Source organism: Struthio camelus, chromosome 1 (assembly GCF_040807025.1).
Source record: "Struthio camelus isolate bStrCam1 chromosome 1, bStrCam1.hap1, whole genome shotgun sequence".
Taxonomy (NCBI): domain Eukaryota; kingdom Metazoa; phylum Chordata; class Aves; order Struthioniformes; family Struthionidae; genus Struthio; species Struthio camelus.
This window is the reverse complement of record NC_090942.1, coordinates 9,770,985-9,791,157: the sequence shown is the minus strand read 5'-3', so window position 1 is coordinate 9,791,157 and position 20,173 is coordinate 9,770,985. Positions and strand designations below refer to the sequence as shown.

Sequence of the window (20,173 nt, the reverse complement as noted above, 5' to 3'; positions counted from 1 at the left end):
TTTACAACTTTCCCACTTTTTTCTGATTTTGTTTGCAAAAAGAGATTTTAAAGTGCAGATTTAAAAAATTACTTTTAGAAAGGAATATTTCCTTAATTAAAATACTTTAAATAAAACATACTTTAATGACAATTGATTTTTAAATAAAATATTTTAAAATCTGAAAATAAATTTCTGAAATTTCTGAAAATAAAAAGTGGAAATTTCTGAAATTTTTTAATATATTTTTATTTGTATATTTCTGTTCAGTGATAGATAACAGGCCTTATAATAGGTTAGATTTTCTGGATCTATTTACATTGACAATGTTTTGGAATTAAAAAAAATACACCTTCTGTAAATTTATCTTCAATTTCATCCTAGGCCAGATCATGTTATTTACATCTAAGTATAGTCATTCAACCCATAAGACTTTGCCCACTAAGAACATATTATGTTATCTTCATATCAAAATATCTGCCTAAACCTTCTGTCCCACTTATTACTTTGTTATATGTTGCACGTCCTGAAGGTAGTTGCCCTTAGACATGGTTCCTTTTAGTGGTAGAAACAGCATGAATAAAATGATGAGAACGCACATACACACACCAAAAAAACCCCCAAAAATAAAAAACAACAACAACAACAACAACAGCAACAATAACAATAACAATAACAAAACAGCCAAAAGCACTTATATACCGCAAGAGAAAAGGAACAGGATATGAGGCACCACCAAAACTGAGATGTTTCTGGTCTCGTTAAAAATATCAGGGCCATCTATGATTGGACAGATGACTTTCTTGGCTTGTACTGTTTGAAATCATTAACCAGCAGTCTGTATCGATCAAAAAAATCACCTGGAAATGTTCTTCTCGTCCTTACATCACATGCAAGATCAAAGGCACAAAAGCCTTTGATTTTAGATTGGCTGATTTGATACAATGACCACATATGCAAAAGGAGAATGGAGAACTCTAAGTAAAAGAGTCATAAAAATCTCCACTGAGTGTCTCAAAGGCATGAGACAACTGGCTTAACTGGTGGAAGGAAAAGACCGGATAAGTAAATACTCACTCTTGCTACTCTTGTCACAACAGACACACATTGGCAAGTGATAATTTCAGGACTATAATTTGTTACGTATCCTTACCTGGTCAAATAAAGAAAAAAAATACTAGTGTTTGCAATACGTTTTAGGATTATCACTATTTTGATATTATGTAGAAATTAAATCTTACTAATCTGTCTTGTGGAATTTATAATTATGCCCCTCTCCCATATCTTCTTTTTTGTCGCTGTAAGGAACTTCCTTTACAAACCTTGAAAGCTGGCTTACAACTGCAAGGCATTTCACACTTCAGCTAACCACAGAGGCCTAATTCAGGGTAATATTAGCAACACCATGGTAAAATATTATAATAGAGACCATTTAAAGTTTATAAAATGTAACAGAATATATGAGAGAGACACGTGGGCTTAATTTTCCATTCATGCAGATGTATTTCCTTAGACCTCCACATCTCATCTGCTACTGCATGAGGGAAGAACTAGGCCAACACACTGTACAGAACGGCACACAGTTTTGGCTGTTTGACTACTGGACTATTAAAGTAATGTTTCAGTACTGCTGAAGCCTACAGGATTTTAGTCTTTTCTATCAGTAGAAGCTGATCTGAACCTTAGCTCCTGAAATCATATTTGTCATTTGCAACTACTCTCTGTTACAAAGTGAACAGAAAATAACACATTTATATAAGCCCTGCTATACATACATGCTCCTATGACAAATCTTTAGCAAAATCAGTTTTCATTATTAAATACTGAGCCATTATTATGAGACGTATGGACTCATTATATGAATAATGAGTAATAATAACAAATAATTGTTCATAATCTTAAATGTTAAATGCAGACCTATACACATAAAATGCAGATCTATACACATAGTTTAAAGAATCTGTAGCGTTTAAACTGTAGGTATCTTCTAATCTCAAAAGCACATGAACCAGAGGAACTTCATAGCATTTAACCTAATTACTTCATTATGAGAGACATAAGAATCAGGCCCAAAGACTACTTGTGATTTGGGAAGTATTCAGGTTCTTAGATACCACAAGCAAATGTAAGTTTATCTGCTGGGGGGGGGGGGGGGGGGGGGGAAGCAACAAAAAAACCCCAACAATTTGAGCTATTTGCTTATGGCTTGAATACACATTCACACCTGTTGTTGGAACTGTTTCCAGTAACGGAACTGGGTTATCACAATAAGTGTTAATACTTTATTCCTTTTTCTGCTAATCCCATTTTCTGCTTTATTTTAACTGACTTCAAGATTGCTACAAAGTTTAGGACCCTATTGGGCTTTAAAGCTTATGTCAGTTTTCAGCATTTTTATAACTACGGCTCACGTTGTGCTGGTTACTCTAAGACTCTGTTTGAAACCACTGCACTTCGATCAAACTCGAGTCATTTTCTGAACTAGGGTCAGAGGAACAAAAGGATAATTTATTATTTATTAGTAATCAGAGTCCTGGTTGAATGTATATGTAAATAAATATCTATATTGTATCACATGCACTAAGGGATCTGTTTAAAACCTACAGTTATTAAGGTGGATGCAACTTTTTGCCACTCTGAACCAAAACTTTGTTTAACTTCATTTTTATTGAGCTCTTGAAGGAGTCTAGGTTCAGTTTCATTTTAACTATGAGCCTGTTGTGGCTCGTAGCACGGCTCACAACAGCACAACTGACCCCAAAATCCTCATTTTGAAATGTAAGTAGATTTAAGTTTCAGCCTTCCCATTATGCACAAGGTGAAGTTTTCTTTGGGAAGAGGGAGACCTTTTCCATTCCTCTCCTGTTACAGTTTCTGGGCTATGTCAACCTTTGAACCCCTCTCTGGGATAGCAGGTTGCTGAATGACCCACTGCTCCTACTACGCCTACTCGTATCATTTGCATTACAGAGTCCTACCTAGCAAAATCCCGTCTTACCTTCTTTAGCAATCCCTGATTTGTCCAACTCATTCGCTGTTCTTCGGTGTCCCCTGGAATTGTGCATGTGTATTTCCTGCTGCATAGGAAAAGCTGTGCTAGCTGTGTGAGCTATAAGATACGTCTTATACAATTTATCAAAGCACAGATTTTTATCTATCTGTGCAATATTATTAAATACCTCTCCCTGGGGTGGTATGAACACTGATCTGGAGTTTATTGAAATTATTTCCCCATGATGAAAGGGGTCTTATATCTCATTTGGGGTTTCACTCTACCACCATACCCCAGACTGATGAGGTCATGTCTTTAAGAAGAGTCTTACTGCAATAGCATTTGGAACACAAGATTTTTTTTTTTTTCCAGGAGTAATAACATTTTAATTCAACTGCTTAAATCTAATGCTTCCAATACTGTGACCATTAGTTATTCAAAACTTTTACTGAAGTCAATGGGGAGCTTCACTCACAGAATACATACCCCAATCATTTCTAAACATAAATTAGGTGATTTCATTTTCATGGAAGAGGAAATATATGGAAGAAGGAATTGATCTGCTTGTTTATGAAGAAGGCAAGCATGGGATAAGAATTGACTGAAATGCAATAATTAAAGTAATGAGCCATCACTACGGAGAAAAGCAGGCCTTTGTCAGTGCACGTAGACCATGTGTTACCACCTAGGCTTGGTGTGGCTCCACTCACTTACTTAAAGTCCATGTCACAGAAATGAGACTTCATGGACTGCTAAAAATCAAGTAAGGAGCAATTTGGCAGGTTCTGTAAGGTGAGAGCAGAACCTTCCAGCCAAGAATATTGAGTATCCCAGTCAGAGGGTGCTTTATATTTAGTAGGTTAATACTCCCCATAACTCCTTAAAAAGCTTAATTGGCCCTAAAATCAAGGTACCCAAAATGATGAGTCTCTTGTGAAAAGCCTGGCCTAAGCTACTTTTGCAACAAAGATGGTTAAAAGTTCTCTGCAGATGCTGAAATAGTGTACTACTGGTTAGTATCTTCAGCATCAGCATCTGTGCCGATTAAAGGTCCTGTGCCTTGAAATTCCCTCCACCTCACAGACATGTTTTTATAATATTTAGCACTCAGTGCTTTACATTATCAAAGCGTTGTATGCATGCTACCTAATACCTTCTAATTAACTCATATATCTCCCAATAAAAAAAAAAAGCATCTAAAATGAATGGCATATGGTACCACTGGCTCTTACATAATACATGCAAATTCAGCTTCAGGGTTTTACAAGAAACTTGGGTAAGCCAAGATTCCTTCCTAAAATATGCCATACACATTGCTGCATTTGTGTCTTTCAATAGAAAGGAAATGAACAATGATGCAAATGGTATCCACACAATTATGGATCAGGGACTGAATGCACACACAAACACCAGCGTGGGTAAGGGTGACCTACAACTTTCAGAGCCAAAGTTTTCAATTCCTTAATGAGTTGCACACCAATTACATGGGTTTCCCACAGACTTTACTCTCGAGATCTGCAGAATGCATGAGAAATGAGTAAAGTCTGTCGTTTTGGTATCCATCAAAGCTCTCTTCCATGTGAGGAAGTGGCTAATTTGTCATTTCACACTCAAAAAGGCGTGAAAGGGAAAACGGAGGGAGGTTAGATAGAAGAGAGAAAGGGGGGCAGCGACTCATGAGAAGAGACAGTAGGCCTGATTTTGAGCTTGTGTTTGTTGCTGCAAATCAGGAATAAATTCTATGAAATCGTACTGATGTAAAAGAGATAAGAAGGAGGCCTAGTATTTCTGCTTATATAGAAAGATTCAACTATTAAAATCAAAATATGACACTAGGAACAAGGAACACTTTACAAATGAGATTATGGTCTATAGCAAATTTCTAACTTACACATTTTATTTACACATGGACATCTTTTGTTTCATTTAATTATAATAAAAATTATCAATTCCAACAATGTGATTTTTTTCAACTTAAAAATACATAAGACCTTTGGGAGAAAAATCCCAAAGAATATACACATCTGAGGAATGTCTGCTCTGTGTCAAGAGCACTGGTCTCAGTCGCTAAATATGTTTCCCTCATCGTCTTTTGTTTTAGCTTTGTTGTTCTCTTTTCTTTTCCTTTCCCTCTGCATAAAATGAAGCTAGCAAAGGGCCAGAGAAACAGTCAGATTAAAACCTTTAGAAAGATAGGGGAGGTGCAGGCAGGAATCCCATTATTTGTTAATAGGATTTGTGCACATACCTCCCACGCATCACTTAGGAAACTTACTCTCAGCATCTTGGTGGCAGTTTCAATTAGAGTCAACATTTCATTTCAGCAGATGGACTGCAAACTGATGGCTACTCAAACTCTAATGAATAACGCTTTATAATTTCCCTCTTTTAAACTATGATTACGCTTTCTTCTTTTTGTGGGGAGAAATGACTGATGTCCCTAGGCCTATTTTAAAAAATACTTAATGTGATTTTTTGCTGAGCCTCTCTATGCTAGCAAACCCCACCGACGTGCCTTTATACAAGCCCAATGGGTAAACTGGAGGCAGGGGGGTACATTTTGTAGATCTGTCACACATTTTTACAGTGCTTCTTACTCAGAAAGACGCCAAGAACTACAAATACCTCTGCCCTCCCCTAAAACGTAGCCACCTCTGGGGTAGAACGTGACAGCAAGTATTAACATGGGAACAGGGACACTAAATCCTATGTGAAAATTATGCAAGAAGAAGTACAGAACACAACTCATGTAGCCTCAGGCTATCCAGAAATTAGCTAAAAGCGTGCATCTTTTCTTCTTAATGAATGCATTTGAAATTATTGCCTGGTGTGTGGTACTCCAATAAGGAACATCTCATTTGGTACTGTATCCCATGATACAAACTTGTACAGATTAATAACGATGGTGAGTTATCTGATTTCAATAGGAAGCAATGTTAATTCATAGGCAAGATGCACAAAACCATAACACAGTATTCTTTTTTTTTTCATGGAAAATGTCCTTTCTTTAAATAGAATTTCCAGACTACGTAGATGGTGGCCGGGCAGGCTCATGGTGCCGTCGGTTTCGCTTTTTCTTCATCTCCTGCACGTGCTTCCATTTGGCCCCACCTTTGTTCCGCTGCCGCCGCTTCTCGCGGTGCCACATCTGTTCACAGTACTCGTCCAGGCTGAAGCTGGGGCTGCTGACCAGCTGGATGTAATCCTTGTACCTCAGCCGCGACTCAGTGAGCAAATCCCTCACCCGGCCCTCCTCATCCTCAGTTTTCTGAGTGCTTTCCATTTGTCCGTTCTCGATGATGTTTAAATTCAGCTTCACAATGGTGTGGACGAAGGTATGCTCCTGGGCTTTGCAGTAATAGGCTCCTGCATCCCGCCTTTGCAAGCTGCGGATCAGCAGCCCATGCTCTGTTTTGATGATCCTTTCGTCAGCCTTTAGCTGTGTGGTCAGACAAAGAAGAACGCAATGCATTAATTTCATTGGGAAAAGCAGAAAATGCACCAGTGCTATGTTGAGCTGGAGGAAAGACCTGGCTGGCACGCAGCACATCCTGCCCCTCGGTTGCCAGTGTGTGATGAGGTATATGAAACTCCGGCAGATACCATGCAATCCTTCCAATTTTGGAGTGCTGCTCCTAACTATAGCATCTGTATCAGTAACATTTCAGCATGCATTAGGAAAAGATATGCGCTGCACAGCTGAAAGGACATCAACACTCAGCAGATCAAAATACAGTAAGGTAGAGTACACTCTCCATGGAAAGGTAGGCTTTTAATGCCCACAAATCCCAAATTATTTTTTAACTCATGAAGCAGAGACCATTTTTCTTGAGGTATTTGTACCGCACCCAACATTACTAGGGTCCTTGTATGTATCTGAAGCACTGAGGTACTATCACATTTCCAATAACTCCTCCTCCTCTTACACCTCCTCCTCCTACTAATTTTTTAAAGTCAGTTGCTCTGATTCTGATCTTCTTCAACCAGGTTTTAAAAAAGGGAGTTGATGATGGCTTTGACTCATTAAGACATGATTAAAAACAGTTAAATTAGAAGACCACAACTCACAATTATTCAATTCTTTTATTGTTTTGGCTTTAAGATCTGAGAAAAATAGCTTACAAGAAAAAATGTAAATATATAGGAAAAATGTACAGGTAAAGGAAAAAATGAGATTTCAAGTGAGGGCTGAAGTCTGTCAACGTGGAATTACACTTTGATTTATGAATGGAAATATTTCCAAAAATACAGCACAATACCTGTTGTTAAAAATAAGGTGCACTTAGAGTAACAAGACTGTCAGGTCAGTTACATATCTGGTGATCTGAAAATGATTTACAAAATAACTTAACTCCCGCAAAACGATCAGGATGGGGCAACAGATACTTGAATAATTTTGCAGCTGGGGAACACAGAAGGTAGGTGATTTGCCAAAGCCCATACAAAGATTAATAGCAGAGGCAGAAGTAGAAACGAAGCCTTAAGTGCCAGTGTCTTCTTCTAACACCAGTCTTTGCTTTGAAAATGATCCTATTTTAGTAAAAAGCTGTCACCTCAGAGCGTGCTATGTTCTGCTGCCACGCAGAGGCTGCAGCGCCAAACAACACTGAACAAACCTGGAGTGCAACTTGATTAGCCCACATTAAAGCCAGTACTTTAAATACAGCATCAGCGCTGCTGGTGGTATTGTTATAACGCACAAAAACTTCAGCACTATGCGGAGGGCTCAGTTTAAAAAGGGGGGAGGAGGCAGAGAGACCCAGAATCTGGAAAATTTCCCAGGGTGCACATCTGACCCTCCAGCAAACTTCAGAGGAAGAAGATCAGGGAGGCATAAAGATGACTAAATTAGATTTATTCACAGTGGGTAAGCTACACACTGTTTCTTTATGTAAAAAATCTGCACATGATTCTCTCTCCTACTCCATGGGAAAAAATGTGTGTGTGCATATATTTGTACATACATACATATACACACACACACACACACACACACACACACAGTGTGTGTGTACATATTAATAAATATGTTTTTATATATTGTGCATATATATGATAAGATTCTATGATAACTATTTTATAATTGTGAAATAGTTTTACAGACTATTTCTATATCACTAGAGAAAGCAAAACATGCATGGATATATAAATAATACATGAAGAGAGAGAGAGGGTTTGGCTTGCTACTGTATCTGCTGTAACAGTCTTGAGTAAGGTACAGATAGATGGACAGACAGATAAATCCGTTCCTATGTATTACCAGTGATCTAACTGTATCAAAGATGAGAAAGCAACTGCTACAAAAGCCTGTGTCAAGACATGGCTCTGGCAGCCTGGTTCTGTGGCCAAGCATTATTTGGCTCCTGCCAACATTTGACAGTGTTGGGTTGTCCCTCAGCTTTAGCTTCTTTAATTGTAAACTGGATATAATCATGCCTACTGGCACCAGCAGTATGAAATCTTGCTAATTTCAGCAAATTCCTGGAAAATGGATTATCTTCTGACAACAGGTGCTACATAAGCACAAGCTAGTTTTGATTTACTGCACTGAGTCTAAACAGAGAAATCACGGTCAATACACAAGCGTTCACACAGACAATAGCAGGGAGACAGACTAGAAAAGACCACTTTTCCACCTCCAGAAGCTACAGCATAGGGCACTAGTTCTCAATTCTAGCGGCTGGTGATACTTCATTCAAAGTAAAACTCTCTGTACCTTTCTTACAGTTGCAGTAAATATAGGAGAACAAAAGGTATTAATGAATCCAAAGATAAGTAACTGTAGGTAGAATATGTCTCAGGCAGGTGTTTCCTTGTGGTGCTGTACTCCACAAAGAAAAGAGAGCAGAGCCAGGTGGAAGTGCTCAGATGGGAGCTTTGGTTGTCACCTTGTGACAGGGAAACCCTTTTCTTCTGCCCAGGCTTCATGCTAACAATGGCAAATGCTACACATCAAAGCGTGAGGAACGTGGGGAAAAGAAGGATGTGAAGAAGAAGCTGATTCACTCAAAAACATTTGGGTTTCATAAAGCGCTACCAAAGACCCAGTTCCCACATTGTCTGAGTGAAAACAGGACCAATCTCTCTGAGTTCAGGGCTCAATGTAGTTGCACCAGTAGCATCTGCCTGTCAGTGGCTCTGCCAGTATTGTAGCCTAGAGCATCTCGACAGCTGTGCACCTCCCACACTTGGAAGCCCTCCAGCTGGCTGCTGCCGCCGTTGGCTATGCGCCACTCCAACAAGCCCCCAGTAGTGCTTTGCCTATTTACCAGTGAAAGGATGGCAGAATAATGGAAGATCTAGAGTTGAAAAGACCACCAGACCCCCAACTCCAGCACCCCGCCACTTGTAACAACTTACCATTGTACCTTCACTTTCTCGTCTTAAACATGTTAACTAACGGAGTTGCCCCCCTCTGCCTTAGGATACCCCAGAGAAAGCTAACAGACTCTAAATTGGCTGTGTCCCTTAATCCCAGCCCATCAGGAGTCCTATTTTTAATGAAGCAGCACTTTTACAGAATGTTCTGTGTTAACCTTGGATATTGATTTACGGTGACTGTCACCTCCTTCTTCTCTGTGGCTTCATTGTTCATTCCTTTCTTATCCTCTGGCAGGATGAAATTATGGCTCCGATTTCACACGTATTGAGCAACACTTCATTATTGTTTTCCCTCCTCACTTCTCTTTTTGGTATCCTGTTTATGTTGTTTTACCCATAGGTTCAGAACTCTTTCTGTCTTTTCTCTCTACTTTTTCCCCCACAGGGCTCTGGAGTTTCATAAACACCTGGCATTTCATTACTTGGTAGAGGATCTTTAACCTTTCATTTGAATACTTAGTATGTTCCTTGATTCCTGAACTATAGATGCAAACATTTTATTAAATGTTGGGGATAATTTAAAAGCCTAGTTAGGTAAAAGACATCATTTTATTTCGGTCAAATATGGATTCTTTTTTTCCCTGTATATCATCATCAATAACTCTTGCATTATAACTCTTAAACTATATATAAATAGAATTTAACAATTTAGAAAGCTTTAATTCATAAAAGCATGCTGATATGTGCTTAAATTTGAGCATACGATAAATATTAAACATCAGAGAAATGGTTTTGTTCAAGAAGGAACAAACTGAGAACCACAGCAATGAAGTAATTGATTACCATTAACTTTCTTTTCTTAGTGGAATGGGATTCTATTTTGACAATATTTTATCAGCAAATGGTATTTTTTAATCACTGTGGTAAGGACTTTTAAGTTTGCTAAGATACATTACATAAAGTATGGGGCATGCCATAGATACCAGCAACATTTGACAAAGGACAAAGACCTCCATGTAAATCAAATACTTGATTTTCACAGCCTGAATTTAACAACGGAGGAAGAATAGGCATTGCCAGTAAGGATGGCAAATCTTTAAACAATCAGTAGGTTGGAAAACAACCAAGGATTTGAAAGTGCTGTGGCACCAGGTTAGGTCAATGCCTTTTGTCCTTTGCTAATGATGTGTTTAGATAGCTCCCTCTTTACAAATAATTCACATGTCAACTCTTTCACAGTTAAAACACTGCACCTGTCTGGGAGAAGAAAGTGGCTTCAAAGCCTGCCTTCCCTCATTAATCAACATGTGAAAAAATGCTAGAGGTAAAGCTGGGCTAATCAAGGGTTAGCTGCAACCCCTGAACAAATTGAGAGTGGGAGAAAGGAAAACGAGGAACATTTGCTGAGAATTCACATTCATCTTGTTTGTCCATTGTCTTCTTCTTCATCCTCATCATTTGACTGAAAATAAAGGTCAGTGTTTTTCTTGGAATTATTGTTATATGCCACTTTGTTGCTTTTGTACTGGGAAAATAATCATTTAACTCCAGCACAGCTGTAGAGTTAATTTCTCTCTCTCTTCTTTTTTTTTTTTAAACATCTTTTTTTTATTTACTAAGAAGCCCCAGGAAAAATGAAGAATGTGTTGCTAGTGTAATGTCATTATGGAGACACATGAGTCCTATTATTTCAAGGTGAAGCTAACTTCTCATTATGAGAATGATTTTTAAACTCCTACCCCCAAAATGTGCTCAAATCAGAGTAAAAATATCACATGGCATATCTCTGTTCAGTTACTTTTCTATTTTTTTTAGAAACTCTCAAAAATGTTAGTCCTATTTAATAATCTAAAGGTATTTGGGAAAAAAAAAAAGGTAAAAGAAAAATACCAAGCCAATGAGTCAGAGTGAAAGCAGGAGAGCTATAATTAGTCCCTAGCCTACAGAATCAATCTCTCCTTATTTTCCCCTCTCTCTTGCTCTTTTTCTCCTTGACCCAAGGCTTCAGTGTATGTCTGCTACACCAATACTGAACTGTACCCCTCTAACAGGAAAGTACTACTGAAACTCAGAACTTGATGTATTTCCCCCTCCTCGCTCATCTCGCACTCAGTTCTCAGTTTTTAAGGCTGGTGCTGGATCTGTGACCTTTTAATCACAAGATGCTGCTGATTAGATGTTTGTAATAAGGAAAATCATGGCCACGGTGATGCAAAAATCTCCAGCCACAAAATGATATAGAAACTTTTGCTTTGTTCACCAACATACTCCCGAAGAGGTTAACTGAATGGGACACAAATCTAGGCAGGATAAACTGAAAAATGTGTTCTAAGTCTGGCTGAAACGCAGAAAAGAAGCAATACCTCTTTTCTCCAATGGGGTAACTGGGTCAAAATGTTGTGCCTAACAAGGCATCTTCTCTAATACTTTACTAAAACTTCAGAGGGTCATTAAGCTGGGTCTTTGAGGAAAACACAATCCATGCTGTGGGGCAGGAATACGGGAAAGGGCAAGAGCTGCTGAAGTAGAAACCAGACTCTACTTCAACAAACCAGAATGTACTTCAGCCTTCCTGTGGATTTTTTTTTTTCCTCCTCCAGGTATGAAGAGAGCAAGAAACAGTGAGTTAAAAGAGATTAGTGCATAGTCTGCATTTCAGACCATATGGCTTGTTTTGTCCCCTGCAAGGCTACATGGCAGTTTGGTGAACTTGGGGCCACAGGAGACTCGGGGTAAAGACCAGCATAAAGGAGACTAGAGCTGGATATTTTTAAAAGCTATTGGAAACCAAAACTAATGGCTTTATATTTGCTAATAGCCCTGCATTGGCTTTTTCTAGTCCCGACACCTACTATATACATAACACAACACATGGGAATTTTAAGAGAAATAAACATCTGATTTTCAGCTTCAGGAAACTTCAGCACTTGAAGAACTTATGAACAAATGACATCCCCACTTTTTTTATGAATTCCAGTTGCAAAAAAAGCTCTCCCTCAACTCAATGACTAACCCTGCAAGCACAGGAATAAACATGATCAATTGCGTGAGCAATGCGAAACACAAAAGCACTAGATATTTGACTTGTGACCTTAAAACAGCCCCAAACTACAGGGAAATGTACTCCCACTGGCAGCCAAATGACCTGGTGACAGCTCCTGTGCCACAGGAGATCCTGTCCCTTCCCACAGGTCGTTCTGACTGGAAGTCGGATTCTGAACCATGACCCTACGGGTGAAATGTCGGAGACATCCTGCTGGGCCAAATGCTTCCCATCTAGCCTGGATTTTGCCCTTTTTCTTCCCTCAGGAAGCTGTACTGCATGTCGCGGACAAGGCGTAACCCTCTATTTGTAAAGTGAGGCTTAAAGATTTGCTGAGACATTACAGTTACAGCTCTGGAACTAAAAGTCCGTAACTTAAGTTCCAGGTGCAGAGTCATTTGCAAAGCATGGTATCGTCATCACAATAAGTTATACCTTTAAGACATGCACTGAAATAATGTACGGTGTTATTTGAGAAATCTACTGCAGGAAGAAAGAAAGAGCAGAAAATGTAATTATAACGGGAAAAATTATGTTAAGGCATTGGCTGAGCTAAGATCAAGCTACACGTTAAATATGACTACGCTCTTTCTGTCACATATGGTATTTTGGCCAAATTGAGGAAATTTGAAAAAAATGCCAGCTGCTCTATCTATCTTTTTATATTCTAATGCCTCCAATTATCCACTAATATTGTTTAATGTATTTTTACTGGTGAGCTAGGTTTCAAATTAGAAAACCTCAAATTACTAATTTCTTAATCTCCAAACTAAAAAGGACTAGTGTTTTAACCTGCAAATATCTTTATTTTCTCTAATAAGAGTAACTGCTCAGGGTCTCTGAAGAGCAGGTCATTTATTTAGGCAGCCATATATGAAATTAGGAACATCATTTTAGGTACATGCATTTGAAAATATGGCATTCATAGATTAATATCTTTATCTTAAAAAAATAAAATAAAAAAGCCTTTTTTTAAAAAATGAAATGTCCCAGCGTGGTGATTCTACACGTGCACACTGAATTTGTTCCAACCGAGTACCAGTTCTTAGGAAACTGAAACTATCCTGGGTCAAAATATTGGAAAATCTATTACTATAAGAAGAAGAATTTTCCTGCAGTGGCCAAGCAAAGCTAAAAGATATATACTGTCTTTTAATGATTTGATCCTGTGATTGCCAAAGTGTGTATGTATTTATATAGTCTGTAGTCTTCAAACAATGGAAAAAATACACACACACACACACACACACACACACACACACACACACACACATAAAAACTAACAAAACTACCCCCATGGAGAACATGTGCTCCAACTTCTACCTTATCAGAGCTAGATCACAGAAACACTGCTATGACTTTAGGGACAATATGTGGTAAGCAGCTATTTGCCTACTGTTAGCATTCATAATGTAGACAATCTGTCGGCAGATTTCTTCTTCAAGTTTTCTTCTAAATTTGCCTGAAAGGTTAATCTAGCTTTTTAGCAAAGCTTTACTTTTCTCATACAAACAGATGTCAGACTGTTTACACAGAGCCAGCCCAGTAAACATCACTGTGGAAGGCTGCTAATGTGCAAAGAAGTATGCTGTGTGCTTGTTAGAGATCCAAATGCCGTCACACATATGCACGTATCCCCTTGCTTTCTCTAGGTTATATCCTTGGCTCTTTGCTCAGGAAAGCCAGGCAATCCTGCAGAATTACTGCTTCTGGATTACTGGTATTGTGGCCCAAAACAGGGAGCGGGATCCCAGTTCACTCCCACAGTGAACCTGCTGGAAATATGAATGGTGGCAGAAGGTAATAGCCTTAACTTAGGCTATATTAGATAGCCTAAGGATAGGATTATTATAGGCTGCCTTAACTTTGTTCAAGAGCCAGTTTGACCTGCAGTCTGATCTATAACCAAATGAGAGAGAAAGACATCTTGAACTTGGCTTCCTGACCTTCACAGGTATAACTGAAGCTATAATTTTATAAGAAAATCAACCGATTATTTTTTTTCCTGAATTCAGATAGACAAAACTCAGAACAGGCTTTCAAATTTGGAAAGTGCTGCTTATTGTGATTCTTAAATATGCATTTTTCACAGGGAATTGGCTGCATTAGGTAGAGTTTGTAGCTTTCTTTGAGAAATCTGGGCCCACGCCATAATTACAAAAATAATATGTTACAATGATTGAGACCCCTTAAAACTTGGTATAAACTTCCTGTTCAGAAAGAAAAAAAAAAAAAGAAGAGGAAAAAAAAAGACAGATTTAAGTATCTACTTAAATATATTTGAAAATGCGACTCAAACTCATGGTTGGAATTAAGCATATGCTTAACTTGTTTTCCTGAGTGAAGATGGGTATAATCAAATATCTAAGTGCATTTCTGAAGTGTTGCCTTAGGGAAGTGGAGTACACAGTCTTCTGTACAGGAACAGTTAAAGGTAAATCAATTAAAGCACAAAGCATGAACGTTCATAGGTCTTTAAACAGTGATAGCTAGGTTTTGAGTTCAACCACCTGTGGCTATGAGCATGCTGGGCCTGCTGATCAGAAGACCACAGTTTTTTTTTCCAAGTATGGACTATAACAGAAGTTCAAGATAGCTTTTCAAACCAGTAACCTCTTTCCTTTGGTATTAAGCCCACGTTATGGGAAACACTGTCTCTATAAATTAATGATATGTTGTTTCTCGGCAGAGGAAGCAATCTTCACCAACCCAAAGCACAAGTAAGAGAAGGAGAGTAAATTAAAAGTACAACAGTGTCCAATCAATATACAGTCTAGCATTTTTTGTCTCATCTGGTGGAAAATCCAAGGCACCTTGAGGCCTCCTCACTCTGGCTTCCTGGGCCAACAGATAATTGGGGTAGCAACTCTGAGGCGGCCTCCTTCTTGGAGACTTGCCTTCGTGATACAAGCAGTGCTTCGAGATTACTGCAGTGAGTTTCATCTCACCAAATTAGGCTGTTCTCACAGGTACCTGCGCTGGCCTAGGTCTCCCTGACTTTTAAAGACAACAAGCCCATGTTCGCACTGAGAAGGTCTCACAGGATGAATTATCATTGAGGGTGGAAGGCCAGGATCAAAACAATGTTGGGCATTTGACAGTTCTTGTCATTCAAACTAAATTTTATCTAGGCTGACCATGTAACAAAAAAGCGTATCTAATACCTGGGACCAGCTCGTGTGAAAGGGCGGTTCTTTTCCCTTCTCCTTCCCTGTTGCCGTGGTTGCAATCACAGCAGGACTTGGCCTCAGAGACAAAATCATTCATGCAAGAGAAAGGCCATGAAGACTCCTGAGGTTTGAAACTCGTTCAAACACAGTCCAAATCAGCCCCAGTCCATTGACCGTTTGGGCACGTGCTAGGGCCCCCTTTATTTTGTGTCTAGCTCAGAGAGGAATCTGCAGGAAACTGTGAAGGATGTAAGCGAGGAGCTGGAGTCTTCTCAAGGGCTGCTCCACCAGTAAGCACCGCTCACCTGATCCTGCAGGAATTAGGGACCATCACAGATCTCACAGCTTTCTACTCCAGATGCAAGGTGTGATTCTTTAACCTGACTTCTCTTCATCGGTGCAGAGCAGCGTTTAAATAAAATCCTCAGACTCCACCAAACAAAACAAAGCAAATAAAAGCTTTTCACTGCACAGACCGTTCCTTCCCCAGGGAGAGACGGAGAGAAGCAGTGAGCCGTACGTGGCAGTTCTTAGCTGCATTGCTTAACACGATCAAAGGGAAGGCAATCAGATACTAAGGTGAATAGCAGTTGGATTAAAAAGAATGTTTTGAATACATTTTTGCTCATAGAAGTAGTAGTTGTGCTAATTTCTGAGAAAAAAAAGGAATTTTTTAGTATTCTGATTTTTTACCACTGTTTAAAGCCTAATTTCTCTTTTTCTTTTTCTTTTTTTAAATAGTTTAAGCATATAAGTCAAAGTAAATAAATAAAACTGCTGATGATCCAGTTCAAATGGCTTTTCTCTTCCCAACTGCATGCTCCAAATGGTGATACCAGAATGCTATGCTATATCGAAGGTAAGGCAAAGAAAAGTAAAACATCTACTAATCCCAGTAACTCCTGCCTCTCAATGTTCGGCTGAATTCTCTGTAGAGGAAACTTGCCTTGATGACTATAACTTACCTCTTCTCGATGTTCTTCTCCAGAGCGTTGAATATACCACCTAATAGATGCTTGCTGGGACTTAGGAATACATTCCAGAAAAGTTGAATTAAATTCAATGCCAAAAATCACCTTTTCATCAGCAGTTTCATGACTAATGCCTGGAAAGCAAACATGGTACAGGAGATTAACCCTGACCTGATTTTTAAAGCAATGGGAAAATAGCCTGATTCGGAACAGATGCTATAAGAGTGAGTGAAGTATAAAAAAGCAAAAGAAAACTTAACTTTTAGCTTAAAACATAACTATGAGGATTTAGAGGGGGCTGCTAACCTTCCTTCAGTGCAATTGGTTTTTAAGGAGGCCAATAAAATCTATATCATGTGCTTGCTCCATTTTAACGTTGAGGCTTTCGCCTTTGAAGAATTTAAAACCTGCTCTGTATTTTTCTGTAAGTAATGCTACTACTGAACCTGATAGAGGTGGAGCAGTGACTGAAGGTAGGCTGTAGTCACTAGGGTCTGCTTTGTTCCTCCTGGACACTGAGAAGGAGTTGCAGGACTATTTCAGTTTACCTGCCTTAAGTGTAATTTGGAGTGCCTTGTAGCATGCTCCAGACAAAACTCTGAACTTGAAATGAGCAGATCTGGGTCCCCTTTGTGGCCTTCTGCAAAACCTAAGCCTGCCATTTCTAATCTCCGCTTTCCATTTCCCTTTCTATTCTGTCTTATCTGTGTCTTATCTCTCTGATCGTTAGGCACAAGCTGTTTCTTACATTCTGCCAATAACAGAGAGCGGCTTCTCCTCAGTCAAAAGTCAGCTCAACAACAAAACGGATACAATTGTGGTTTTTCAATATAATAAGTACATATAGGAGATCTACAGAAATTCCATCTCTCTGCATTAAATGCTTTTCTTTTATTTCACTATGCCACAGAGATTTCAGTAGAGCCAAGCAACTTCATACAGCCAATACAGTTTGCAGGTAGAGAACCTTGTGCGGTGGAGCAAGGAACTTAAGTAGGCTTTGGGGCCGTAATACTATTATTTATCACAAATAACATAAATTAGACAAGAGCTTGGAGTGGTGCAGGCCAATTTCATGGCTTTATGGCACATAGAGGTCATCCCCAGCAAGATAAAATTTCTGTTGGTGGTATTAGAGCAAGGCCAAAGATTTGTTTTAATTTGTGTGCTAAGTAATTTTACATTTGTCCGGTAAAACCAGTTCTTTCACTATCTTTTTATCCTTCTAGGAAAATGTGACATTGACAGCCTTTCTACTAGTTTTGCTGTAGCTATGAGCTTTGTGCAGTCTCAGATACCACTATTTGGAGACTGACAGTAAACAATAAATGGGGAAATTCTGGCCCTTTGGGAGTCAAGAGGAGTTTTGCCATTGACTTTAATAGAAATGACAGTTTTCCATGACTTTTTAACTGCGTCTGCATGCACACATGTACAGTCAGAGTCCTGTATACTGTGCAGCAGACTCGGGCTTTGATCCTGTGGCAAGCAGCTCTGATTTCTGCAGTGACTCACACTGAGATCTGCGGCAGGCATCCAGCGCCGCCACGGCATGAAAATAAGCAGAGATCAATCAAAAGTGGTGGCTTTGCTTGAATCAAACGTTAAACTCAGCGATATAATCAATACTGTTTTGACTGGGTTGTTCACTTTGGTAAGTGAATATAAGAACCCCAGACAAACCCAAACGCGGTTTTGAATGCTTTCCATTTATTTTATGCTGCCACAGAGATTGCTGCGTAACCGCAGGATTTCATACCGACAGTGCATGCTGTAAGCGAACGGCTGCAGTTGCCAACGGAGCAAGCCAGACGCTTTGGCATCCAAAAAGAGGGTGTGGGAAAGGGAAGAGGGAGCTGACAGGAGGGGGGTCTAGGCTCTTGTTAATAACAGGAGTATTTAAGTAGCTGTGGGGAGGGGGAGCTACCCAGTTTGGCAGCTGGAGCTGGGCCTTGGGGTTTTTTTGTCAAGCATACACAGCGGCAGGGAAAAGGATGGAGTAGTCCCTGTTTGCCCATACGCGTTTCCTCCCGGGATTATCTGCTCTGCTTCTCAACGAGTGGAGGTCCTGGTATCTGCTTGTGGTGAGGTGTAAGGGTTTTTCATCGCAGGCGTTGTTTTGGTCCTTTGGGTTGGTTAGTGCTGGGGAGCTTCACGCAAGGCAGGTGAGGGGTGCTGTACCCCTTCTCCGTTACTGGCCATGCGTCAGCAAAGGTCACCCACCGCAGCATGAGAAACGTCTAGGCGGTGCAGCGACTGCAACTGCTTTAACGGTGTCATTCCCTCCAGCTCAGCAGGGCTGCACAGACAGACAGGGACCCTTACAGCAAACCGCTATGGAAGCGACAAAAGGAAAAGAAAGGTGCAAAACACTCACTGTCTTCCACATCCCAGCACTGTGCAACGGGGTCTCCATATTTGACATCTTGCCTCCTGGCACGCCTATGGGAAGAGCATGAAAACTTGTAACACTTCAGACATAATTGCTGGAATTCAACAACAAAATTCAGAGGAGCTCAGCAGATGTGGACTCGCATTGCTCCCACCCTACTGCTGACAATTACAGTCTTAACTAAAACCAGCCTCACCCTCAAAGCAGCATGTGGCCTAGAGAGATTTGTACAATTGACATCAAGACAAAGGCTTGTGATTTGGGAAAACCACTGGGAAGGGAAAGACAGAAGAGGAGAGAGAAAAAGTCTGCCTAGAATAAAAGATGTGCAATGTGATGAGAGAGTGTTTAAACCTGCTCTAGGAGCACTGTCAGTTCTGGGAACAGATCTTCTGATGGGATCGACTGTCTTGGGAATATTCAGAAACATCCTTAATGCTGTGTGTCATGGAAAAGCGCTCAGGTTCAATGGGTGATATTCAAAGTTGAGCTCAGGATCTACCTAAGACAACTAGTAAATCAACCATTAAAATGAAGAGGGAAAAGCTTACTTTTTACTTTGATTTAAAAATAAATCTGATATTCTTTCCTTATGAGGAAATGAATGGAGTAAGAGCCTGAGAGTCAACAGCCTTAGATTCTCTACCCAGTTCCACAATTAATTTACTTGGTAATCTCTGGATGTATCACTTAAACGCGCTGTGATTTAGCGTTGTTTCTTTGTAATAGAACTAAAAAAAACCCCTCTTCCTCTGTCAATGACTACATTTATCTCCCAAGAGCTAGAAACAGAAGTACATATTTTAATTTTTCAGTAAAAGTTGAGACACAGGAAGGAACTCACTTTCTCACAGTTACACTGAGAGTAAAGGGAGCAGGGCCTTATAAATGCAAAGCACTGCCTCAGCAGGAAAGCTGGATCCTGAGGCAGAGGTGTCCACTGTGGTAAAAGCTTTAGACATGCAGGAAGCACAGGCAGCTAGACAGAGGGAAATATTTAAGTAATTGATCTACTGGAGGATTCCCAAGGCCAGTTACCCATCCCTTCTTTTGGAGCCACAGACTTCTGGCCTACCCTCCAAACTGAACATCTGTTTAAGAGCATGGACCATCAATCTCTGTATCCCAGTCCCACCTCAGACTTCAGCAAGCATTATGTGTGACTAACTTTGCAGTGAGCCTGAACACTTGCTTTTCTGCTTTCATTTACATTTCACTGAATGTAGTTTACTTTGGCTTTGAGGGAAAATACATAAAGTTCCATGACACCACGACACAATAACCTATGACTCATTAACTTCAATG

General features: G+C 39.6%; 1 protein-coding gene across 7 annotated transcripts in view; it reads right to left on the bottom strand.

Annotated features, from left to right (window-relative positions):
* Positions 1 to 4,850: 4,850 nt before the first annotated feature.
* The window catches only part of SEMA3D (semaphorin 3D), a 144,240-nt gene continuing 128,917 nt past the window's right edge, over positions 4,851 to 20,173 (bottom strand). For all 7 annotated transcript variants that reach the window (XM_009680516.2, XM_068920165.1, XM_068919999.1 and 4 more), the window contains 3 exons: positions 18,854 to 18,918; positions 16,471 to 16,610; positions 4,851 to 6,410 (listed from right to left, as the gene is read on the bottom strand). In XM_009680516.2, the coding sequence (XP_009678811.2) occupies positions 5,997 to 6,410; positions 16,471 to 16,610; positions 18,854 to 18,918 (619 nt within the window). In that variant the 3' untranslated portion in view covers positions 4,851 to 5,996. The remainder of the gene's footprint in view (positions 6,411 to 16,470; positions 16,611 to 18,853; positions 18,919 to 20,173) is intronic.